Here is a 26,234-nt window from a genome sequence, read left to right on the forward strand (position 1 = left end):
TAGGAGGAGAAGGGGTAAATATACCAGGAATTTGGGAGAAGCTGGTTTCTGCATTTAAAACATAACATTCGAGTGTGAGCTTCCTGGTAGCCAAGATAAATGAAACAAAATGAAAATGGGTTATATATTTCTCACTGTCTGATCAAAGAAAATACACCACTTCTGCTGAAGATACCAAATTACTCATAGGATTAAAACCCAGTTCTAGTCAATCAGATTTTATTTATTTTTTAAATGATTTTATTTGTCTATTTGAGAGAGAGAGAGCACATATGTGTGCATGCACATGAACAGGGGGAAGTAGAGAGAGGGGATCCCAAGCAGAAAACATGAGGGTGATGGGGGAGAAGAAGGGGAGGGATAAACACATCCCCACTGAGCAGGGAGCCTGATGTGGGGCTCCATCCCAGGACCTCAGGATCCTGACATAAGCTGAAAACAGCCGCTTAACCAACTGAGCCACCCAGACGCCCCTTTTCAATCAAATTTTTTAAAATTACTGAACGTCTTCCTCGTAGATACGCGAAAGCTCATAACAATGCTTAGTGCAAGCTCTCAAATAAATGTTAGCTTCCCTCCTACTAAGCTTGGCAGCAGAAGTAGAAAGATGCAGATCCATTATAGAGGTATTATCGAGTCCCTCTTTGGGGACTCTGATTACATGCTCTAATATAAATGCCCATCAAATCCTATGGCAATTACTTGAAGGAGCAACTAATTCTTTCTGGAGGGATTGGGGATCAGAGGGAGAGAAGTTGAATGAGACCTTCAGGTATGGTTCAGGAATGAGACTTCTCTAAGAACTACTAAGAGACATAATGTCAAGGTCTTCCAGTTTAATTTTCCAGGAGATGCAGACACACATTCTTATTAAAACATTTTCTATCAATTCTTCATAAAGGCTGAAGGTAAAAATATTGAGGTGTAATTTGGTGATGGCTATTCTTTTTTTTTTTTTTTAAGATTTCATTTATTTATTTGACAGAGAACGAAAGTGCACAAGCCTGGAGAGAAGCAGAGGGAGAGGGAGAAGCCGAGAAAGAGGGAGAAGCAGGCTCTCTGGTGAGCAGGAAGCCCAATGCTGGGCTCGATTCCAGGACCCTGTGATCATGACCAGAGCTGAAGGCAGACGCTTAACAGACTGAGCCACCCAGGTGCCCTGGTGATGGCTGTTCTCCAAGGAGTTAAGCTGAGTAGTTTCTGAATATCTAAACTGATGATGGGTAGAACTTGGGAAACCCAAAAGAATGCCTAACAGACTTTCTCTCTCAGAAGTGAATTATCTCAATGATCGTTTGACCACAATTGTAGTTGACTAATGGTTCAATTCTTTTAAGTGCTTTGTGTTGTTAGTGAATGGAATCCATATGCGTCAGGTATCAGACATATATGACAACATTGGCATGCTCTTTAGGAAAGGAAAGGGCCTAGCCTATATTCTTAATTCCTCTCATGCACTGGCTTACAAGGTAACGAATGATAGGCCAAACATTCCATTTTCTCAAAGAAGACCAGACCAAGACTGAGTCCCAAGTTGACCACCCAGTTGAAAGAAGGTTTTAGTTTATCATCCATCACTATTCTTTAGAAAATAGTTTCTTTCCATGCCTTGATTTTCCTCTTTTCCCTGTGTATTTTTTCTTCCTGTTATCAGCTATTTCTTACTTCCTGTGGGTTTTCCCTTCATTATTTAACTTGTTAGCAGGAAGCAGAGAACTTGGAAGTCTCACAGACAAGAGGCCTATTTTTAGCACTGGGAATGAAAGAGTGGACCGAAATGAATTTGGAATCAATCTCTCTTTCATAGTAGTGACAATATTTTGAGGCCATGAATTTATCTCTTAAATAGCTTAGACTAGATCTTCTATGTTAGGTTATTTTTATTTTGTGTTATTTTCTATGTATTTTTATTACATTTATCTTTCTTGACCTACTAGTTATTTAATACTATGTTCTTATATTTCCAAATGTTTGAGTGACTCTAATGTAAAGTTTTGATTTTAAATTCTAGTTTTTAGGGGTCCCGGTGGGTTAAGTGTCTGCCTTTGGCTCAGGTCATGATCCCAGGGTCATGGAATTGAGCCCTGGTTCAGGGGCTTCCTGCTCAGTGGGGAGCCTGCTTCTTCCTCTCCCTCTGCCACACCCCTGCTTGTGCTCTCACTCTTTCTCTCAAATAAATAAATAAAATCTTAGAAAAATAAATTCTAGTTTTATTGCATTGTAACCAAAGTGCTTTTGTGATTTTTAATAATTGGTACTATGATTTTTGAAAAACATAACTCTTTAAAATATTTTTTCTAGTTTAATTTTAATTATATGCTTTTCTAAAGTTTGCAGACCACTTCAGATAAGTTTAGATTATTCAGATGCTAGAGACTCAACTCCAGGTTTCTTAATTATATTTGTATTGACAAATTTATTCTGGCAAACATCTTGCTTTCTATCCAAGAGAAAATAAATAGTAGAGACAAAAGCCTAAAAAGGAAAAAAACTGTCATTGCTTCAGAACATGAAACCAAATATTACTAGTATAGCCCCCAAAGCCTCTTTTGTGCTCTCTCCAAGTTGCTTCCTTCCCATGAGTAACTATCCTAGCTTTTTAAAAAATTTAAATTCAATTAATTAACATATAATGTGTTATTTGTTTCAGAGGTACAGGTCTGTGATTCATTAATCAGCCTTACACAACACACACCGCTCACCACAACACATATCCTCCCTAATGTCCATCACCCAGTTACCTCCCTCCCCTCCAGCCACCCTCAGTTTGTTTCCTAAGACTGAGTCTCTTATGGTTTGTCTCCCTCTCTGGTTTCATCTTATTTCATTTTTCCTCTCTTCCCCTATGACCCTATGGCTTGTTTCTTAAATTCCACATATCAGTGAGATCATATGATAATTGTCTTTCTCTGATTGACTTATTTCACTTAGCATAATACCCTCTAGTTCTATCCATGTTGTTGCAAATGGCAAGATTTCTTTTTTGATGGCTATGTAAAACTCCATTGCGCGTGCATGTGTGTGTACGTGTCTGTGTGTATATCACATCTTCTTTATCCATTCATCTGTCGATGGACACTATCCTCGCTTCTAACAACATAGATTAGGTATTACTTATTTTTTAATTTTGTATGGTTGAAATCTCGTACAGTATGCATCCATCTGTGAGTGGCTTATTTCTCTCTACATTGTTTGTGGAGTCATCTGTAATATTACTCATTGATTCCCACAGATGTATGGTATATGATTGCAGGAGTATACAACTTTTTTACACATTCTATGACTGATGGATAATTTGCTTCTTTCTAATTGTCAGCTCATACATTTAACACTGATGTAAATACAATTGGATGTTTTGTGGGGGAAATTATGCATTTCTGTTAGAAGTGTATGTAAGAGTAAAATTGCTAGCTCTTAGATTGCACATATGCTCAGCTTTAGTAGTTTAATGCCAAGTACTTTCCAAAATGTTCGTGGTGATTCATATTTCCACCACCAGGTTATGAGAGTTCTAACTGATCCACGTCCTTGTTGTCACCTAGCATCGTCTGATTTCTTCTTTTCAAACATACTAATGAAATTAATAGTATCACCTTATGGTTTTAAGTTGCATTTTAATGACTACTCATGAAATTGAGCACCGTTTTCTATGTTTATTGACCATTTTGATACCCTCTTTTGTGAAAGATGTGTTCAGTGTTTATTGACCATTTTGATACCCTCTTTTGTGAAAGATGTTGTCAAGTATTTTGCCCGGGTTTTTTTTTTTCATTGATTTTTAGCAGTTCTGTGTATACTCTGGATATAAGCGCTCTGCCCGATATACACTTCCTAAGTACTTTTCCCATGCCGACTTGTCTTTTAAAATTTTTTAATGTGTCTTTTCATGAACAAAAAGTCTTGATTTAATATAGTACAATGCAGTGGTGGTGCTTTTTTGGGTCCTCTTTAAGAAATATTGCCGACTTAAGGTCATGAAGATATTATCCTGTGGTTACTCCTAAAAGTTGAATCATTTTATCTTTCACATTTATATCTAATATCCAACCAGAATTGGTTTTTATGTGTCTGTGAGGTAGAGGTTCAAGAGTACTTTTTTCCCTGTAAGACTATTCAGCTGACCCAGCATCACTTATGGAAAGAATCATCCCCTCCCCCACTGCACTACGGAATCACCCTTTGTTGTATATCCGGTGACTGTATAAATGTGGGTTAATTTCTGGATTCTTTGTTATGTCCTATTGATCTGTTATCTCTCCTTACATAAATTCCACACTGTCTTAGTTACTAAAACTTTGCTATAAATCTTGATATCTAGAAACCTAAGTTTTCAAGCTTTTTTTCCTTTCTCAAGATTGCTTTGGCTATTTCTTAGCTCTTTATATTTCCATATAAATAATAGAGTCAGCTTTATGACTGCCAAAAACAAGACAAAAGCTGCTAGGATTTTTATTAGGATGGATTGAATACATAGATGCATTAGATTACAATTGACATCTTTATAATATTGATGTTTCCAATCCCATATACATGGCATATGTTCCCTCTCCCCCCTTTAATTATCTTTGTATTAGTATTCTCCAGGGAAACAGAATCACTTATTTTTATGATATTTTATATTTATGATATTTTATATATTTTATGATTTATATATATATTTATCTATATAAATATTTATATATTTATATTTATATATATCTCCATATATATACGGAGATTTATTATGGGAATTGGCTCATGGGATTATGGAAGCTGAGATATGCCACAATATGCTATTGCAAGCTGGAGAACCAGAAAAGCAAGAGCTATAGTTCAATTTTAGTCCAAAGGCCTGAGGACAGGGAGACTGCTGGTCTAGGTCCAAAAGCACTTGAGAACCAGGAACTCTGATGTCTGAGAGCAGAAGATGGATGTTCCAACTCAAGAAGAAAGAGAATTTGCCCTTCCTTTACTTTTTTGTTCTCTTCAGGCCCTCAGAAGGATAAGATGATTTCTGTCCACATTGATGAGGGCTAATTTTTACTCAGTCTATTGATTCAAGTGCTGTTCTTTTCAGTAACATTCCCACAGACATACCCAGAGAAAATGTTTTACCATATCTGGGCATCCCTTAGCTCAGTCAAGTTGACAAGTAAAATTAACTATCACAATTTCCTTTTCCCAATTTGTACCATGATGGGGCTTAAGCATGCCTAGAATCAATCATAATATTCTAAACAGGCCAAAATGATTAATTTCTCTTAGTACACAGATGGATGGTTTACTTTAATGGGATGGCCTGTTGTTTACTTCTTTAATGACAAGGTCCTGGAAGTGTCAGGCAAGCTCTATCCAAGGCTAAAGTGGGGCTAGGAAAGAAAGGAAATCAAACCAATCTTGCAAATCTGAAATTCCTATGATAAAGCCTATCAGGATCTTGGGGGAAATAAACAATCTGTCAACTAGCATAAGAAACATAACATACCAAGCAGCCAGAATTGGTCTATCAGTGCAATCACTCCTTGATAGAGAAAACTTTCTTAAAAACTGAACTGGGCTCAGAAGACTGCGTGGTAAATAAGAGAAAACTGAATTGCATGGTCTTAAGGGCTTAATGAGGTAGGCTTGGGGGTCACCTGTTTCCAATAGACATGTTATGCACTTAAATTACTTAGCCATGTCAGCAAACCTGCTTCTTATTGACCATGTTATATCAACCATCAGACTTCCACTCTAAGTCTACTTTTATCACTGATCCAGCATCCATGATGCTGTTCTGCTCTTTGAGTTTGTCCTCATCATTGAGACATATTTCACTACCATTTAATATCTTAAAACATTGTTAATGGTGGTGACGTCTTCGGGGTTAAGGTAAGTTTTATTCCTTGTATTCTTTAGTGTATTTTCAAAGTTTGCTGCACAGAGTGTATCTATTACAATAATGTCAATAGCCGTACATCAGCCATCAGCTCCACAACAGGTCATTATTTTGCTTTAAATAGTCAATTATCTTTTAAAGAGAGAAAAATATTCTTTTGAAAAGAAAAGGTGATTTTTTTACACTTACTTGCAAGTTTGTGAAGTTATTCATCACATGGTATAAAGTATGTAATAGAAAAATTATTCATATTAAAAGGATCCCTATTTCAAGAGCTGCAGTAGTCATTCACATGTAAGAAAGAATTGGCTCGGATCCATTGTCTTCCCTTTCTCGGCTCTTCTGCAACAATCTGAGGTAATAGAAAATGATTATTTGCTAATTATTCTGAGTTTTTACCTCTGGTTAATAAAAACTTGCTGTTTGTTGTCTTTGAATCAGATTCTGTGATTGGCAGACTGGTAGGTCAGTTAAAGTGATCTTGTGTTTGAGTGCCATTAGGATGTTGCAGTATTTAAATGTTTTAGCTGTCTCCAGAACAGGAGACAGCCATAAATTTATTTATTCTATCTTTAGAGTGTTCGCTGATAAAGAACAACAAAGCTAGCCTCAGGTCTTAAAGCAACACATTTGCAAATAATAGTTTTTTAGGACCAGATTCACAAATGTTCTTTGATAAATGATAAATGATTAATGATGTTGCTTTGTGACCATGGGTTCCAGGAGCTTCAGCTTCTCGGGACTGTTTCTTGATGATGGTGAGACTGATGATTAGCACCTGACTCTGTGATATCTCCAAAGGGCTCTCCTGTTATGTAGCACAAGTATGCTTCAAGTCCAGCAAAATATAAAAACCCCAGCCTAGACTCCATTTTAGGCTTTGTTACTTTCTTACAGAGCTATGCCAGACACAGAAGTTTCAGAAATTAATTTTCTACCTCAAGGAGCTCACTGTCTATAGAAGAAAACTAACGCTTTAGCACAACCTAATAATGCTGTAGTGCTTTGATAGGGGCACGAGATTGGTGCTATGAGAACATACAGTAGGGAGCACCTTGCTCTTCCTGGCTTGGAGGAGGAGTGCGGGGTATTCATAGGAGTCAGGGGTGAGTAAGAGGGGTATGACGAGGAGAATGAAAGGAAAGTATTTACAGAAGGGATAACTTCTGAATCAAGTCCTTAAAAATGGTTTGTCAAACAGAGGAATGTATTTGACTCAGAAGGAGTTATGTGTGTATTAGTATTGCATTCAGCCATTTACCACAGAAAACCCAACAGTGATGCAAGGGGTCTATTTGTCTCACCTAAAAAGAAGTCTGGATGACAGTGCAGCAGCTCAAGCGTATCATCGTATCACATAAATATCATGTACCTTTCACCCTCATAATTGCAAAGTCTTCAATGCACCTCCAGCTTCATATTCATGTTGAAGACAAGAGTAGGATGAAGCAAGAAGGGGCAGTGCCTGTATCAGGAAAGCAGACACTTTCTCAGAAAATCCTGGCAGACTTCTTATAGTTATGTGACTTAGCCATATGTGCCTGTCTTGCTGCCTAAAACCATTGGTGAGAAAGAAGGACAGAATGGATATTAAGGGAGGAGAGGAGAAATGATTACGTAATGGGTCCCCAAGAGGAATGTCACACGGGAGCATCTTGCAAGTACAGGACTGCAAACAAAGAGCAATAGAGATTTATTATTATTTTTTAAATATTTTATTTATTTATTTGAGAGGGCAAGTCAGAGAACACGAGGGGGGAGGGTTGTGGTGAGAGAGCACAAGCGGGGTGAAGGGCGGAGAGAGAAGCAGACTCCCCACTGAGCAAGGAGATTGATGTGGGGCTCCAGCCCGGGACCCTGGGATCATGACCTGAGCCGAAGGCAGACGCTTAACCGACTGAGCCACCCAAACATCCCAGCAATAGAGATTTAAGTTGTTAGAGACACAGGGCTTCCTACATCTGTAAATTTCTGGATATCTCCCAGTCTCAGGCCAGACTCTAGGATAGAGAGGTAATTGACAATGTGAACTTCAGCATGGACAGACCTCATTAGCTATCTGAGTTGGCACAAATTACTTAAATTCTGTGAGCCTCAGTTTCCTTATCTGGAAAATGTAGATAAGAGCCATATCTACTTCATTGAATGATATGATCTGTATCAAGTGTTAGGCACAGTGCCTTGCACAGAGTAAGTCCTCAATTACCTACTAGCTATTACTATTAGTTATTATTACTGTAAATCAGCTCCTACCTCCACACACAAACATACACACACATTCAGGAGAGCCCTCCTCCATGTGGACCTGTGGGTTGTCCTTCCTGCTGTTACATTTTTTCTTCTCTTTCTAGACCTAATGTAAAATGTAGCATGGTCTTTTAGTGTCTTCTCTGAGCCTGAATTGGATCTTCTAAGAACTTCTATCATTCGGTTAGGGTAACCTGCACCCTCATGTCATCCCTTTCTAAATTTTGCCCTCTCCACATAGTGCATATTAGTTGGGGACCCAGGGTGTCAAGGTGCCTGTGAATATAGACCACCATGGAGAACCTGATCATCATTGCACAGGTGCATAGAACAAGCACGTATGTACCCATGCAAGCCTGTTTCCTCCTCTGAAGAAGACTGGAATGGGCTGTACTGTACCCGCAGATGTATGTTTTCTTCATGTAGAATCTATTTTATCGATATATTCTTTCAGATTAGTGGAACATTTCAAGTAAATATTCCACCAGTTTTGCTTGGGTATACTTGGAGTAAAACTTACGTGTCTCCTAAAGAAGATTTTAATGGGCAGAATTTAAAAGAATGTACCTTCTTAAATATTTTTGCTACCATTGAACCTCAGATATCACATGTCACCTGTAATCCAGAACTAGACAAGGTAGGTTTTGCATTGAATTTTTTTTATGTATACTACTAAAGAAGTAGAAACTGTTCTTAAAAACTAGTAATAATTTCAGAGCTGGTGAAAATGAACATTGGTTTTTTATATTTTCCTATGGAAACAACATGGTACAATGTCAAAATATTTTGAACTTTATTCCAGTTTTCAGATCAAACTGATGTTTTGGAGAGAGCACAGATTTTTAAAAAAACTTGTAAGGCAATGTTTCCCAACCGAAGAATCACAACTACTGTCTTTAACAGTGAAGGAATACAGATCTTAGTAACAAGATATATCAAGGCATTAAATCCACCTCAGCAACTCCTGGATATGTTTCTTCATGATTCTAATGCAACACTTGTAAGATATGTATTTTAGTAGCTTTATTGATACATACTCCATTATTACATAGAATTCATGCATCTAAGGTGTACAATTCATTGGTTTTTAGTATATTCACAGAGTTGTGCAACCGTCACCATAGTAAGTTTTAGAACATTTTTGTCAATCTTAATTTACATTTATTTTGTTTACTTTTTTGTATTAACTTTGAGCATAATCTTCTTACTAAAATCATTTTGCTTTCAAAGACAGTTTTCCTGAGAGAGAAACTGTCTATACTGCAGTGTGTCCTCCTGAGCCCTAGATGAGGGAGAATATTTCTTCTAGATTCCCTTCATTTCTGCCCCCTCAGACTAGAGTCACTGTTGCTACACCAGTTCATGTGTCCACACTAGCTTTGTAACATTTCTACCAAACTTTGAAAGATGACACAGAAAAATTCCAAATTACATTTCTAAGGAAATGTGTCCTTCTAAGGATTGCTTCTCACAGGATAGCTTCTCACTATATGTGAGAATGAAGAAACTATGTTCTATTTTTCTCTGTAAACTGCCAACATAACACTTCCCACTCCATCCCTATGTGACATTTTCTTCATGCATATCTATTTACCAGCTGACAAGAGAGACATATACTCAAAACTGAATTTCATATAAAATGAAGATTTATTCACTAGGTGCTCAAAACCTCCTTCTACTTTGAGAAAGGAAAATATGAAATAAAAAATATAAGTCTCCTCTTTGAGAAAAAAAATTAGCTTTGCTTAAAGGGCATTCATGAATAATTGCCTATATCTTTTGTTTATTCAGGTTTGATTGAGTTAGTTGGTTCACTTCAGAATATTTTATTTGTCCACTATAAATCTCCCTCAGCTGGACTCATCAAAAGTCTTAATTTAGGTTGCCTTTTGCTTCACTCTGCCTTTCCATCACAAGTTTCTTCCTGTCTGTTTCTTATTGCCCAAAGTCCAAGGAGATAATAATATACTCTAGATTTATTTCAAAGATAATCTTTTCTTTTTTAAAAAGAATATAACTCTTAGGAACCTTGCTTATGAAGGACTATGAGCCATGTTCAATTGCATGAAGTCAGAAACATGACCAATGTAGGAGGTCATTAGTGCATAAGTGATGGCTATTATAAATCAGTGAAAATATTGGTAAACTTTCTGTGTTGGCTCATTATTTGTATCCCTTTCTCCTTTCCTACTTTAGTCTGAGCCTTTCTCTCCAGCCCTATAGGGAGAATAGGGCACCAACATTTTCCTGCTTCAACAGCTTGCAACAAACTTATATTAATAAAAAATAATTCTGATAGATCTGGAACCTAAAAGCAAATCAAACTTTTGCTGTTCTTCAATATCTCTCTAAAAATTTTTTTAACAGTTTTAATTTAAGGTATATATGTAATATCTATCATGTTAACATTTTAATAATTTATTACAGTGAATTGTAATGGTTAACAGGCATTCTCTGGAGTCAGGCTAACTTGGGCTTATTCCCAGAGACTTCATACATTGTGTTAGTTCTGTGACCCTGGGAAAGTTATCTTAGCACTCTATCTATTTTTGTTCCTCTTATGTAGGACAAAAGTAATAATAGTATGTACTTGAAGGGCTTGTGGGATACACTAAATGTGATGATATTGCACTTAAAACACTGTGCTTGGTGATGGGAATATAGTATGCACTTAATAAATGTTAATTAATATTATTCTAGGACCTCATTGCTCGCTTTGTATCTTTGATTCCTATTGTGCCTGATATTCTGGATGAAAATGATGGTTTTGACATATGGATGACATCAGAAGTAATAACTTAATGTTTTATTTATTAATCTGTAAGATTATTTACTTGAGTGTGTGTGTGTGTGTGTGTGTGTGTGTGTGTATGAGTGGGGGGAGGGACAGAAGGTGAAATTTCAAGCAGACTCCCCACTGAGCACAGAGCCCTACATGGGCCTTGATATGACAACCCATGAGATCAAGACCTGAGTGAAAACCAAGAGTCAGACCTTAACCAATTGAGCCACCCAGGCACCCCATTATGTTTTATAATTAAAATATTTAGTATTTCTCACCTTTCTCCTAAACAAACATTTATGCACTTATGAAATACTTTGTCTTATGAAATTTAAAGCATTTGATAATTTAATACATTGTTTTCAGCTCTGTAACAATCCATAGAAATAATTCTTAAGGAAGAACAACCTCATTCAACATTATAAGTGGTAGTTCATGAATATCTTAATTCAATGGGAATTCCGGGAGTGCAGTATTATGACATCTCCCAGAAAGAAATATGGCTTGTCACTATGGAGCTGGACAGATGCTGAGTCTAGGGCAAATAGCACCACTTCTCAGAAGATTTCTCCAGTCTCCCCACATCTGAATGGGGAGCTTGCACAACAATGCTCTCTTCCTTAGCACTTGGATTAAAATTCTCTTTAGACTGGTTGCCAAATAGAATACAAGCCCCATGCAATATTTGAGACATATTTGTACTAAAAATTTGTTTATCTGAAATGTAGATTTAATAGCTCATCTACTTTTTCCCAAAACCTGGCAATCCTCATTAGAGCAGTTTTTTCATTCCACCCTAAATTATATTTAGTTGCTTATATTATTGACCCTACATCCACACTCTGTACATACACATCCCAAGTTTAACCTCTGAATGAAGAGATAAACTTGATTATTTATTTTTATATTTTCATATAAATTTAGCAAACATTCAATAAATACTTTTAATTGAAAATTACTAGTAAGACAGGAACCTACGAGAAGGAAACTTTCCATTTGGAACCAATGGTCCTGGCAATTAATCTAAAATGTTTTAGAGGCTAGAGTTGAGCTGAAATGGATTTAGGGGACACAGGGCTAGCTTAACTGGTTAGCTACCCAGTCTTCTGCTAAGTGAGAACAAGGGAGACACAAGCATGGGGTTCTAATGATTCAGTGATTCAAATGTAGTAGAAGTCAAAGAGGTGTCATTAACTTTAGACTCTTCTGAGACTCTTTGACCTAATCAGAATATGCTCATGATTATTATGATCCTACAGAACATTGAAAGAGCCTCTAAAATATCTTTTAAAAACCCCATAAAAATAACCATTCAGGTAAATACTAGTACTCGCAAGTCTCCCCCACCCTCCACACCCCCAATCCAAACAATACTCATAAACAAGATGTTAGTTACTACAAGTGTGAGCTTCCTCTTGGCCAATGTCTTCCCACTGACATGAACTCTTTGGCCATGGAGTGCTCATGACATATGACTAATTAGACTGCCACAGGACAAGTGTTATTTTCTCCTACCTAACAGTCTTTGGAGAAAAATAAACCTTGGTTAAATCCTACTTCAACCACTTAAGAGCTGTATCACCTAAGATAAGTTATGTAGCCTCCTTGGACCTCAATTTCCTCATCTGTGTCATACAGGGATTTTTGAAAGGATAACATATACGCAAGGTATCTGGAACTCAGTGTGGTAGTTACCTGTTCTCACCTGTTCCCTTCTCCTCTTATGAAATCCAGCCAGGGGAACCTCCTTGGCCTGACACTGAAGACTACTCATATTCTGCCTTTGATTCTTCTGTTCACACTTCTCTTTCAGAGGACCCATGTCACCATCCTCCCTAACTTTCATCCCTCACCATCACATTCAGCCAGTGTGTACGGTTACGGCCATATCAGTTTTTTAAAACATTGAAATACTTTCATACTGACTGGCAAATAGTCACTGCCAGGAGCTCCTGAGGTCCCCCACTCCCAACCTCCTTGGCCACCACAGCCCTTCCTCTGGGACTGTACTGAACCAGAAGGCACACATCCTGCTTAAATGTTGCAGCTGCTGCTCAGTAAGAACAGACTTTTGCCATATGAACATTTGGGCCCATATATGTTGTTAGATCTTTTGATTTTTCAAGAGAAGCCAGAAATGCAGAGTTTTATATGAGAGCTCCTGATTTAAAAAAAAACATTCCAGGGCCAAGCAAAAAACCAGCTACAGACTAGAACTAGGTCATAGATCACCCACCTCTACTATGCTTTTTCTCTCTTACTACAGCTGCTTTCCTAGACACCCTATATTTGACTACAGACTCTTTCAGTTGAAGAAGTTTCAATAATCTTTCTGATTGGGCTTCAACTCCATCCTCTTCCTCTCTTGGAGTTGAGAGCGCTATATTGGTATTTGACAGAGTAAAGCTCCATTGACCAGAGGATCCTTTCCTCTAAAAACTCTATTTGATTTCCTATCAGATCAGCTTTCTTAAAATAGCAGTCCATATGTCCCTGTTTTCCAAGGGCAGTTTAATATTTGCCCTAAACAGGAATATCCTATTTTGGATGATGAACTATTTTATTTGGTCACTTACACAGTATCCACATTAATTGTCCCATCGTAAAGGTGACCCCTTTATTCCAAATTAGTGTGCTCCCCAGTGTTTTCTCAGGCACAAGGTATCAGAGCTTTCAGCCTTGCAGTCAGTCATCCTAGCCACATGGCAAAAATATGTGTGTTTAGGGGTGCCTGGATGGCTTAGTGGGTTGGGCCACTGCCTTCGGCTCAGGTCATGATCTCAGGGTCCTGGGATCGAGTCCCGCATCGGGCTCTCTGCTCAGCAGGGAGCCTGCTTCCCGCCCCCCCTCACCTGCCTCTCTGCCTACTTGTGATCTCTGTCTGTCAAATAAATAAATAAAATCTTTAAAAAGATATATGTGTGTTTGAACCCAGAGAGAGCAGGGGGGCTCTGGGAATACGTTGTATGCTTATATTACTCATCTTTCTCTCCTGTTTTCTTTTGGCCTTGTTGCTTTTGCTTTGCCTTAGCGCTGCATCAGTTTGGCTGTTGGAAATAAGGAAGAGCATGCCATACTACTCTGTAATTTCTTTCTGTATTTCGGAAAGAAAGCCTTTGTCCTCCTGGGGACCTCAATGTTGGAAGTAAGTGCTGGAGTTAATATTTAAATAGTGTAAACAAAACTAATCAGCCATCATCTGCAAATTTAAAAAACACCAACCCCAGTTTTCTGTCTTTTCACAAGCTAATTGGGGAATTTCATGCACAACCAGTTGTTTAGTTAAGAGGATAATGTTGGCTCATCAAAATGACCACAATGTAAAGAAAGGCTTTCCTTCACTTTTTTTTGTAAAGCTGTACTAATAACAGTGCTACTTCATGGGGTTACTAAGATAGTAAATTACATAGTGAGTATGTGACATTGAGAATGGCATCAGAGCAAATACTCAGTAAATGGTGATTATCGTGGTGGTGGTTGTGGTGATGTAATAAGAGTTATAGCAGGAGTTGTAGGGGTGGATAACTATCACCAGCATCATCTTTCTACCTTTCTAATAATAGATTTAAAGATCCTTAAGAAATACTTCTCCCTATTCTTCCTCCCTCAGTTTTTAGTCATACAAGATGTGGGTCTGAAATTTGTGTTTACCTACCTGAAATTTTTACAACTTAATTATATGCTCTTGCATTCATACCTCCAGAAAGCTATAGTCTTTCAGACTGTTTCTCTTTCCGCCATGAGTGTCTTGATAAGGGTCAAGATTTTCAGTCTGGTTTTAGTCTTTGTGTTATGATCACTTATTTCGCTATATTTCCTTGGCATGGCTTATTATTTCTGCCACATTTGCAAGCTAAAAGGCTGTGGTTAATTCCCCCCTCGCGATCCCCCATGTAGTTTTTTTTTTTTTTAAGATTTTATTTATTTATTTAACAGAGAGAGAGAGATCACAAGTAGGCAGAGAAGCAGGCAGAGAAAGAGGTTGAAGCAGGCTCCCCGCTGAGCAGAGAGCCGGATGCTTGATCCCAGGACCCCGAGATCACAACCCAAGACGAAGACAGAGGCCTAACCCACTGAGCCACCCATACGCCCCAACCCCCCGTGTAGTTTTATGTGCCACTAGATGGCAGTGAATAGTCGACAATATTTCAACAAACATTTGCATTTGTGCCTGTGAGTCCACAACGGTGGGGGGCACCTGGGCTGTGTGTTTCACCTCGGCTCTGTGGCTAAAGTGAAGCCTCCTCTTTACCGTAAAGATGAGTACAGTCATAAAGAACAAGAGCTTTGGAGACACCAGGCTATACGGCAGAGTATAGTAAATAGAGAGAGAGAGAGAGAGAGAGAAAGAAAGAATTTGTGTTTGGGAGTCAGTCAAAGAGGGGTTAAAACCCAGCAATGCCCTTTACTAACTGTGTGTGATCTTAGCTTATTTACTTCTCTGAGCTTCAGTTATGCTCTCCCTGAACAGGGCTAATGTCATTTAGGGTTACTCTAGACAAGCCCCTCAACCTCTGACTCTGTCTGAAACATGGGCTTAATGATCACCCCATCTCAAAGAATTTGGAGTGAATGCAAGTGAAAATTTTCATATGAATGCAGAGCACGGTACTTGGCGTACATAAATTCCCATTAAATGATCAATAGTCTTTATTATTACTACCTGAAATTGTTATTCTTTTCTAAGAAAACTTTGCACTTAAAAAGGTGTGTTTAGAACAGAATAATAATGACCACTTTTATTCCTCAGATGGCTTCCTATATACTTTCTCTCTAGCCTCTAACTTCAGATCTTATTCTCAAAATTAACTTAATGGCTTTTTAACTTCTCTTGGCTTTTTCAGAGCCTCAGGCAAATGTCCATTTCCTAACTCTGCGTGGGATTCCCCTGCAGTCCCCAAGTATATTCCCCTCAAAGCAGGGCTACTCCATATAGTGCCTTTGTGTAAATTAGGCCAAAGTATCCCTACCTCAAAACACTTCAGGACTAGCTGTTGGGAAATTTTCAGAGTATGTGGGTGTTTCAAGAACAATGTTTTATTGCTGTGAGGGTACACTCTACAGGGATGTACATGGCAGCACCAGCTCTAAAGTTCTCTTATTTGAATCTTCATGCTAGCCTGGGCCTGAGGATTTCTGGAGCTTTGGGGTTTTGTTTTGTTTTGGTTTGGTTTTTTGGTTTGTTTTGCTTTTCAAAAAGACTTTGAAGACCCTAAAAAAGACTTTTAGAAATCATAGATATCACATACTTAATCATAATTTTCACATACAAAAATGACTTAAGTCAAACACCCACCAAAAATGACTCAATTCTTTTTCCTCTTATAGGGGCAAGTGGCTTATGTATTAACTCAAGAAACTGATGAATTTTTGCTTTGGAATCCATTAACTGGGCAATGTCACAAGCAGTTCGACCCATTTTGTCCCTTACAAAGTGTAGATTGTTTGTTTGATGATGGAAATGTAAGTATATGGGAGAAAAATCTTATTTTGTGTTATCTCCTCAAGAGTCAAACAGTGGTCCCCTGCCCTGGCTCTACATTAGAATCGTGTGGGAAACTCTGAGGAAACTCCGGATGTTCAGTTAGAATCCCTGGGATATGGGGCCAGGGAAATCCTTTATCCATAAAGTTCTTCAGGTGATTCTGTAGCACCTCCAAGACTGGGAACCAGTAATCTAATGTTCACATACCCCTCGAATCTCTTTACCTCCTACCTCAGAACTGCCTTTGGCTTCTACCACTTCATTTGGTAGTAGGATTGTAAACTTTTGCTGCATCCTAACCGATAGGGGTTTTGTGCTCCCATATGCCTATACTGATTTAAGTTAATGTTTTAATAGGTCTGGTTTAATATTCAACAAAATAATACACCAATGGCTGTACATTTTGACTATTCAAAGGAAAGTTTCTGGAAACAGTTGCTTCCAAAAAATTTCCAAGGGACAAAAGCACATACCATACAGGTAAATTATATTCTTTCAGGTATATCTATATGAAAGTTACTGTTGGTTCTAAACTTTACCAGTCATGCCAGCTCTTATTATGTTTATATAGCTGGTTGCATGTTGACTTACCTGGCAATGTTAATAAAACTAGATTTTAATAAAACTAGATTGCCATCCAGCCTGAGTTTGGGCTATTCTGATCATACTCCTCTACTTGGAGAAAAGAAGAGTTGAGAAGAAAGTATCATCTCAAATGTAAATCTAGATTTTAAAGTAAAAAATTTTAAATATTTATTCTAAAACTGAAAATATAATGTTAAGATGGTGTAGTAAGTTTACTTTGACCTAACCCATCTGCTCCACATCCATGGCAATGGTAAAATATAAAAATTGAAGAATAAAAGGCTTATCTGGACTCCAAACCATGACGATTGTCTCATGGACTAGAAACAGGACAGAAATACTAACAGTGAGTAGGGCTGAACAAGAGACAGCAGCAAGGTCTGAAAATGGTTCATGAAATCCGGAAACCAGAGCCAGTCTCACTTTTTGGAGCCAGGGGCTGTGATGGGGCTCCCTACTTCACTACTCTTGAAAGGAGATGGGGAAGAAAAGCTGCAGATTCACTGCCTGGGTTATAAGAGGCAGGAGGTAGAAGCACAGACCTGAGGTCAAGAACAGACTAACGACCTGATGGCTCAGCCAGTGGATCTGTGATGTCTTCAGTGTCACTCTGTGAAGGCACCCCAGATGTCACCTCAGTGGCTGTTTCTGGATTGAGGGTCAATTGCAAAATCAATAAACTAAGAGCTGTGAGCCCAGAGAAAATGAGAGGAAAAAAATAGTAGAAAAATAGATAGAAAACAATTCACAGAAGCAGAACCTTGAATGTTCAGTCTCACTTATAGTCAGGGAAGTACAATTTAAAACAACAAAACACTACTTCACAGGTATAAGATGGACCAAAGAGATTTTAAGTAGGATCATACCAAGTGTTGGCAAAGAAGCAGAGAAATGGTGGGTCAGTAAATCACTAGAAATACTTTGGAAAGCAATGTGATGATATCTGGTAAAGTTGAAGACGCTCGACCTTGGATCCACCAGTTCAACTTCTAATTATATACCATAAAGGAGCAAACACAGGGAGACAAGTACAATGACGTTCACTGTAGAATTGCTCGAAATAGCAAAAAAAGATGGAAGGAAGGAAGGATGGATGGATGGATAGATGGATTGACTCATCCATCAGAAAAAAGAGTACATGAGTTACGAAGTACTCATACTATGAAATCTTCTATATAGTAGTAAAAAAACAAAACAAAACAAAACAAAAAACAATTTACACTAGTTCCCAACTTGAACTGTGTATCCACTGTATCAGAATCTCTGAGAATGGAACTCGCATACCTGTGTTATTATTTAAAACTCCCTGTGGGGTGCCAGTGTGCCACCAAGATTGAGAACCACTGATCTAGAGCCATGCACATCAACATGAATGGATATTTAAAAAGTAATGTAAAGCAAAATAAAGAGTATGTGAAGTGATACACAGAGTACAAAATCGCTTATATAAAGTTTGAAAACTATGTGCTGTTTACGTATGTATAGATACATAGTGATAATGTAAAAGCATTCATAGGAATGATAAATGCCAAATTTAGGTTAAAGGTTACCTTTGGAGACAAAAAACAGAATGAGATCAGGGAGCAACATACAAAGTATTTCAAGTCTATCTGAAATGTTTTACTTCTTTTTCAAAAAATTAAAACAAATATGGAAAAATGCAAATATTAGAGTTAAGTGGTAGGTATGTTGAGTGGATGTTCGTTACATTGTTCTCAACGCTTGTCTGTGTCTTTGAGGCATTTGACAATACAAAAAGAATGCATGGTGGTTGCAGGGAAGGGATCAAATCAGTACCAAACTGTATAAAGAATGCCCCCCCACCATCTTTTTCCCCACTCTCTAAGAAATAACTACTCTTACTAGTAACTTGTGCATCCTTCTAAACATTCTCCACGTGTTGCAGGCACATATATATTTTTTATGTTTCCTGTTTGTAAAGTCATTTTAAAGAAGGGGAAATGTGCTTATCTCTCTTCAGCACCACACTTCAGCATCCACCAACCATGCCTTGCTCTTCCCCTCCCAAAGCTGTGACTGCTGCCTTGCTGCCTCCTGGGGAGGAGAACGGTACATTTAGAGATGAGGGGTTTTGTTTACTATTCATCATTCTATTAGGCATTTAGTGAATGTTTCTTGTGTGCCTGCTCTGAGCCAATGCTATGTCAGGCATCGGTACCACAAGGAAAAGACATGTCTCATAGTCCTGGGACTTAGGTTCTCAAGGAGCAAAGAGAAGGACGCCAGCCCTTGCAGGACAGAGCTGTGAATATGATTAAGGAAGAAATGAGTGTGCTTTGGGAGCATGCAGCAGGAGGACCTGAGCGGAAGGACAGTTGCTGGGGCTTCCTGGGAAAAAGGGATGACAGGCAAAGTGAGGAAGGTGAGCAGGAGCTGGCCAAGAGGAAAATCAGGGTGGGGACCAGTGCAGCAGAGAGAGGACACAGCAGGAACGAAGACCTGCGGGGCATGGAGGGGTGGGTGGAGCAGCTGAAAGGCCAGCTTGGCCCGTGCCAGGGAGCGAGCAAGACAAGCTCAGGGGTGAGCAGAGTTCTACTAAGGATGTGGCCCTGTGTTTCAGGGCAGTCAGAAGCCAACAGCACTAAGGCAAGGCTGCCATGATCACAGCTGTAGTTTTTAAAAGCCACTTTGGTGGCTCAGTCATTAAGCATCTGCCTTTACCTCGGGTCATGATCCCTGGGATCAAAACCCCGTATCCATCTCCCTGCACAGTGGGAAGCCTGCTTCTCCCTCTCACACCTCCCCTGCTTGTGTCCTCTCTCTCTCTCCCAGTCTCTCTCTCTCTGTCAAATAAATAAATAAAATCTTTTAAAAATTAAAAAAACAAAAACAAAAGCCTGAGTGTGGATATGAAACCTTTTGCCAAGTTGAATCTATAGATATAAAACTCAGAACTGCATTTGACTTGTATCTCTACTGATTTTTTTCCTGTGGGTTAATGGCCCTCAATCTTGTGTCTTGCCACACACATGCCAAAATAAACTGCTATCTACAATGAACACTGTTTTTTATCGCAACTGCAGACATAAATTTGAGCGTGTAAAATGAGCATGTGGGTACTCAGAGATGAGGTTAACAGGGAAAACCTCTTGAAATTTTAAAAGATATGCATTCATTGAAAGAAAGGGGCCTTTGCCAAAAAAAAGGAAAGTGGACTAATACCTCATAAAGTTACCAAGTTAACATAACCCAGGCCTCTTTTTCACGACTGAAGGTGGCCTCACTGATCCACAAGAGTTACCTGTTGGAGAGGGGGGCAGGGGAGGGGAGTGGAGGTACTGGAGGGTTGGACAGTGGTTGGTGACAGCATTCGGTTTACCTGTCCTGTCTGGGAGAGCTGGTGACCCTGCACCATGATGCTGGAGTTTGTAGCTCCCTTTCTCCAGTGCCTCCCAGCTCTTGCTGGGATCTGTTGTGGGGAAGCGCCCTGTGCCTGGGACTGTTCTCATATCTATCCACCACAGGCACCAGAACCCTGGAGGGCTTGCTGAAACACAGAGTGCTTGGCCTTTCTGATTCAGTGGACCCTCGGAGTTTCTGATTCAGTTGATGCCCTGTGGGGACTGAGAAGTTGTATCTCCAACAGGTTCCCAGGAATGAGGTTGCTGGTGGGGCGAGGGGGCACACTTCAAGAACCACGGGCTTAGATCACCACGTGACAGATTGAATCTTCTCAATCACTCCTGAAATATTCTAGCACCTAGAGGTTTATGAACTGTTGCCCTCTTTTTGCACAATCCTCCGTCCATTTGTGTCCCTGTCTTTACAGCTGTTTCTATTTCTCAGTTCAGGAATGCCCAAAATAAAAATGTCTGAACCCAACCCCTCCTTCTTGTTCAAGTGCGCCCTGGGAAATCACGCAGGGAGGGCTGGTTTGGGTGATAGACATAGGAGTCCTCTCTTAAAGACTCCTGCAGCAAATCCTGTCGGACAGGGAAGGGAATATGGGGGGAGTGTGGTAGAGCTTTGCTCTCTGCTGTTTTTATAGTGTCTGAGGCAACAGCTTGAAGACAGGAAAGATTGAAATGGAACACATACACACACACACACACACGCATGCACGCACGCAAAACAAAATGACCTGGCTCCTGCGAGCTGAATGAAAAGGATACTCAAAGAAGGAAGAAGAAAACCATCTTAAAAGAGCAGCAGTTACAGTAATACCTGATTTATTGAACAATATGTGCCAGGCTTTGCGTGTTTATTACTTTATTTCAAAATCTTCACAAGACCCTAGGGAAGTAAGTACCATTATTGTCCCTCTTTTAAAGATGTGGTAACTGAGACTCAGGTTAAATAAGTTCACCAAGACCCCAGTCAATAAGTGGAAGAAACTAAAGCAGCTGCCAAAGATTATCTGGTATCATCAATAAACATGTCAAACGCTTGTTTGAATAAATGAATGTGGGCAGCAGATCTGTCTTACCCAGGAAAAATGTTAAAACCGAAAGAAGTCCTGTGATCTGTGTTTTACCTTTGTGCCTCTGTAGTGGAGTGATTTTGCCACCTGAAAGTAGTTTGGGTCCCTCCATTATAATTTGCACTCCAGGGGTGACTGCGATGTAAATGAAGATGGTCTCCTTAGAATCTTTGCTAACTTTCAACTGTCTATATATTTCAGCCTGAAGAAATAATTTACTGTGAGACTAATAAAAGCATGATAGAAGATCTAAAGAACAGGTATAACCTTTGTTTATATCTTATTACTATGATTTCTCCCAAATCTTTCAGTCCTCCACCCACCTTTCAGTCTCTAACCCAGTCTTTTAAAATACCTATTTAATTCAGCCATAGAAGCAGGAAATGGAGTTTACAATAGTTTCTTCTGAGCCAGCTGTCTTTTGATCTGTGCATTGAAAAGCAGCCCCTCTACCATTCCAGAACACTCCTTAAAAAGACTAAGTCAAGAAATGGTTGCCTCTGGAAACATTGTGGGGCTGCTGTTGGGAAGTTCTTGACACAGACACCTGTTGACGTTACAGTAATAATAATGTGGTAGCTCATACTTCTTGAAAGTCATGAAGGTAAATGGCCCAGCAGTTGGAGTATGGAAAAAACATCCAAGTTGGGTGGTAACATCAATACTTTCCCACCCCCAACCCCTGCACTCTCCCCATTCCCTTACACACACACACACACACACGCGCGCGCGCGCGTGCGCACACACACACGTAATTGTCCAAAGGAGTTATTCAGTCAAGCTGAACAAGTTTGTCAAAGTCACAGACTTTGCAGCAGTCCTTACTCCTACTCCAGATGTGTCAGAAGCTTCTAGATCTTACTGCCTCTAATGACTCATGCTGACATAGTAGGCTGCCACAGAAGCTGCTACCAACTGATCAAAACAAAGCATGACAAAAACAATTTTGCTACTCTTGTCTCTTCTAGCACACAACTCCCACCTTTTATTCCCTTCCTTTCCCCCCAATTCTTAACAAAAAGAGGAAGAAGTAGGTAGAGCTTCTGTTTGTTTTTTTTTAAATTATTATCCGAATCACTTCTAGAACTATTTAAAAATACAGATGCGAGGGTCCCAGACCAGACCTGTTTAATCGATATCTGGAGGTAAAATATGTCGATTGGTGATTCTGATGCTTAGCCATTACTGAGATTACAAATTCCAAACTGATCGGTTATACCACAGACTCAGCCCAGAGGTGACTCCTGGTGGTTTTTGTTTTTGTTTTTGTTTTAAGATTTTATTTATTTATTTGACAGACAGAGATCACAAGTAGGCAGAGAGGCAGGCAGAGAGAGAGGTGGAAGCAGGCTCCCTGTGGAGCAGAGAGCCGGATGGACATGCTGGGCAGAGAGCAGGACCCTGGGATCATGACCCGAGCCTAAGACAGAGGCCTTTACCCACTGAGCCACCCAGGTGCCCCTTTGTTTTTGTTTTTAAAGCACACACTGATTCTCTGCAGGAGTGAGGCTTCCCAAGTGGGCTCCATCAACCAACTTGCACTGTCTTTGGAACAGTCTACCATCAGGCACTGTTCTAGGGACTGAATATACAGGCACACATCCCTGCCCACACAGCATGCACCTTTTAGTAGACAAACCTAATCATCATACTTATCTGTCCATGCCTATTTCTTTCCAACTTGGCTTGCTGAATTAACTGATCTAATAAATCCATCCCTGCTAACATCAATCAGACCAGATATCGGAACTTTTGTAAATGCAGCTTCTTGGAAATGCAATGTTTTATGGCAGGGGAGGGTCCTGGAGAATGAGGCTGTCAGTCCAGTGACCAGATAGTAGACGGTTGTCCCATCACACCCAGTAGGCAGGTGCCTACACACAGGTAACTAGAAAAGAGCTGTGCCCTTGAGATCTCATTGTTGGTTACCCTATGAAGCTTCTTGCTTTTCCAAGCCAAGCAGGAGCCTGCTTCTCCCCAACTTAAGTGATGTGAATGATGGCAGATATACTTAGCCAGAGAGGACTAGTTCATCCTAAGTCAAAAATATCATTCTCATACTTGAGTAAAGTGCCAAAACTCTTATCCCATTTATTAAACAAATTGTAACAGGTCATAAACTAATCTTTGCATCCTTACATTAGGATTGAAAGGACTCTGAAATGTAAAATGATGGAATGGCGACCTAAACAGCCAACACGTTGGAATCGACAATGTACTTATATTTTGCGAAAAATCCTTCCTAAGCTAGAACTTGGCACTGGAAGCTTTGTTTCATCTGAAGAAGAGAGTGAATTTGAAAGACTACTACAATTTTATTTGGTGTGTATGTGATTTAGTACATTAATAATATTTGTTTTATCTGTGTAATGCATTACTAGGTAAGAGTAACCTTAAATATCCCTGAAATGCTTTTTTTCTTGATCCTAGATGATAGATGATATAACATTAAAATACATTTATTTATAGACTAAGAAATTTCAAATATACTGAACAACTATTACCACGACCACAGTGCATGACATTTTCTTGGACTCAGTCATACGTTGTTATGTTAAATAAACCACAACCTCTGGAAAGAGATGACCAAAAGGAAATCACTAGCAACTGAGAAATTGAAAAATGATCCCTTGGTAATAGTAATAGAATAGATTCCCTGTCCTTGGTTTTGAGCAAGAGGATCCAGGAAAGATTTAATATCTTTTATAACCAAAATACTCCAAATGTATGTAACCAGCCTGGACTTCTTTCCTGACCTAACATCAAATGTTACCAACACATTTGATGTCATCCTGGATAGTTAAAAGGCATCTTAAACTCAACAAGTTCATAATCAAACATGGTGGGCATTTGGTATATTGCTAGAGCCTCCTTCTTTGCCCCTATCTACCTCCAGCTCTGGGCATCCTCTCACTGACTCTTCCCTATGGAACTGGTCCGGTGGGTTTTTGAGAACCCTGCTTCTTTCCCCCTACTATCCCATAGACTAGGAGATATCTCCTGGGGAAACCCTTTGAGAGAAGAAAAGGAGGAACCTGTAGGGAGTTCAGGACTTAGGCTGTCAGAGGGGATCTGCAGGTGCTATTTATTCATGAATAGGGAGGAGGTTGTTTTATTTTGCATTAAAAAATAGAATGAGGGATAAACAGATAACCAAAGCAATATAAGCCAAGGTTTAAAACTTAGAATTTCTTTGTAAAATTACCTATATGATAACACACAGTCATAATCCTGAGCTGAATCCTGTGGCTGGGATTCAGACTCTGGTTCAACCACTCACTGGCTTTGACCAAGTTACCTAACTTCTCTATACTTTCCACCCCAATGGGCAAGATAAACGGGGATAAAAATAGTTATCTGGTCTGTGGTTATGGTGAGGATTAACCACAGCACTCAGCACTCAGCAAGTGTTAGCAAATGTTAAACATTATTTGCATTCTATGTGCCAGGCATTGTATTAGGCCCTGGGCTTATGATCATAAGCAAGGCAGATACAATCTTGTGCATTCACAGAGACTATAAGCTAATGATCAGAGCAGAAAACATATAATTGCAATATATTTTAATTATTAAGTTAGGAAAGGATAGCATCTTACTGCAACCACAGGGGAAGGACACATGAACAGATTTAAGGATCAAGAAAAGCCTCCTGAAGTTGCAGGAGGAGGAAAGAGGTTTATGATTATTGTCTGTGTATTATTAAATAGATAATGTTATGGAGGACCATGTACCATAATCCTTTAATCCTGTCACATGGTTGTCACTTAAGAAATATGAACTGAGGGGCACCTGGGTGGCTCAGTGGGTTAAAGCCTTTGCCTTTGGCTCCGGTCATGATCCCAGGGTCCTGGGATCGAGCCCTGCATCGGGCTCTCTGCTCAGCAGGGAGCCTGCTTCCCTTCCTCTCTCTCTGCCTGCCTCTCTGCCTACTTGTGCTCTCTGTCAAATAAATAAATAAATAATCTTAAAAAAAGACAAAGAAATATGAACTGAATCAATATTAAATAAATTCTCCCATAATGCTCACTTAAATACTTCATTTGTAGGACCAAGTTAATTTTTTCACTGGCCGTCTGCTCTTCTAGAAAGTGTGCAAGTGTCTGGAGTGTTGAGTGTGCAGGCTCTGGTATCAGCTCTGGCTCTGCTCCCCTCTCTCTGGAAAGTGGGGATTATTGTAGAACCTACTTCATAAGTTTGTTTGAGGATGAAATATGTATGTGAAGCCCTTAGTATTGTTCCTAGGACAACATAAGCACCTATAAAATAACTTATTATTTTATGACTACCATTTTTTGAGGCTTTTGTAATATTTTTGCATGCAGTGACTCCCAATTACCTACATACTTATAACATGGGTTTACACGTCACTCTGTCTTTTGTCTAGGTCACAGGATTTCCTATCCGGATGCCATACACTGATGTCCAGTCAGTTACTGATGCTGTGTATCAGACTGGAATTCATTCTTCTGAATTCCCCCAGACAGAATTTGCTCTAGCTGTATACATTCACCCCTACCCAAACAACGTATTATCCGTGTGGGTCTATTTGGTTTCCTTAGCTCGACATCAGTGAAAAGGAAGACTGGAAAAGGAAAAAAAAAAAAATGTGTTATGGGCCCTTCACCGAGAACAATCAAGACTTTTCTGGTACTTTAGGACTTTGCTACCTATCTTCAAGTCCACCCAAGTATGAACCCAAATTTTGGTTCTTTTATAGAGTTGGGTACCATGGAGACTCACTCCCTGAACCTTTGAGAATGAGTGTAAATGACCTCCCCACGGGAGACCTCTACAAGGAGAATACTTAGGGCAGTCTGGTGGCCTTGGTCACTGTCTA

At 39.3% G+C, this 26,234-nt stretch overlaps 1 protein-coding gene across 1 annotated transcript in view; it reads left to right on the forward strand.

Annotated features, from left to right (window-relative positions):
- The window catches only part of LOC111145361 (coiled-coil and C2 domain containing 2B), a 99,673-nt gene extending 73,703 nt beyond the window's left edge, over positions 1-25,970 (forward strand). The window contains exons 24-33 of the mRNA XM_022500224.1: positions 6,116-6,214; positions 8,559-8,741; positions 8,907-9,104; positions 10,805-10,894; positions 13,918-14,031; positions 16,215-16,349; positions 16,729-16,851; positions 21,599-21,657; positions 23,542-23,719; positions 25,782-25,970. Coding sequence (XP_022355932.1) covers positions 6,116-6,214; positions 8,559-8,741; positions 8,907-9,104; positions 10,805-10,894; positions 13,918-14,031; positions 16,215-16,349; positions 16,729-16,851; positions 21,599-21,657; positions 23,542-23,719; positions 25,782-25,970 — 1,368 coding nt within the window. The remainder of the gene's footprint in view (positions 1-6,115; positions 6,215-8,558; positions 8,742-8,906; positions 9,105-10,804; positions 10,895-13,917; positions 14,032-16,214; positions 16,350-16,728; positions 16,852-21,598; positions 21,658-23,541; positions 23,720-25,781) is intronic.
- Positions 25,971-26,234: the final 264 nt, after the last annotated feature.

The sequence above is a fragment of the Enhydra lutris genome, unplaced genomic scaffold, assembly GCF_002288905.1.
Source record: "Enhydra lutris kenyoni isolate GAN:26980312 unplaced genomic scaffold, ASM228890v2 scaffoldscaffold12, whole genome shotgun sequence".
Lineage (NCBI taxonomy): Eukaryota > Metazoa > Chordata > Mammalia > Carnivora > Mustelidae > Enhydra > Enhydra lutris.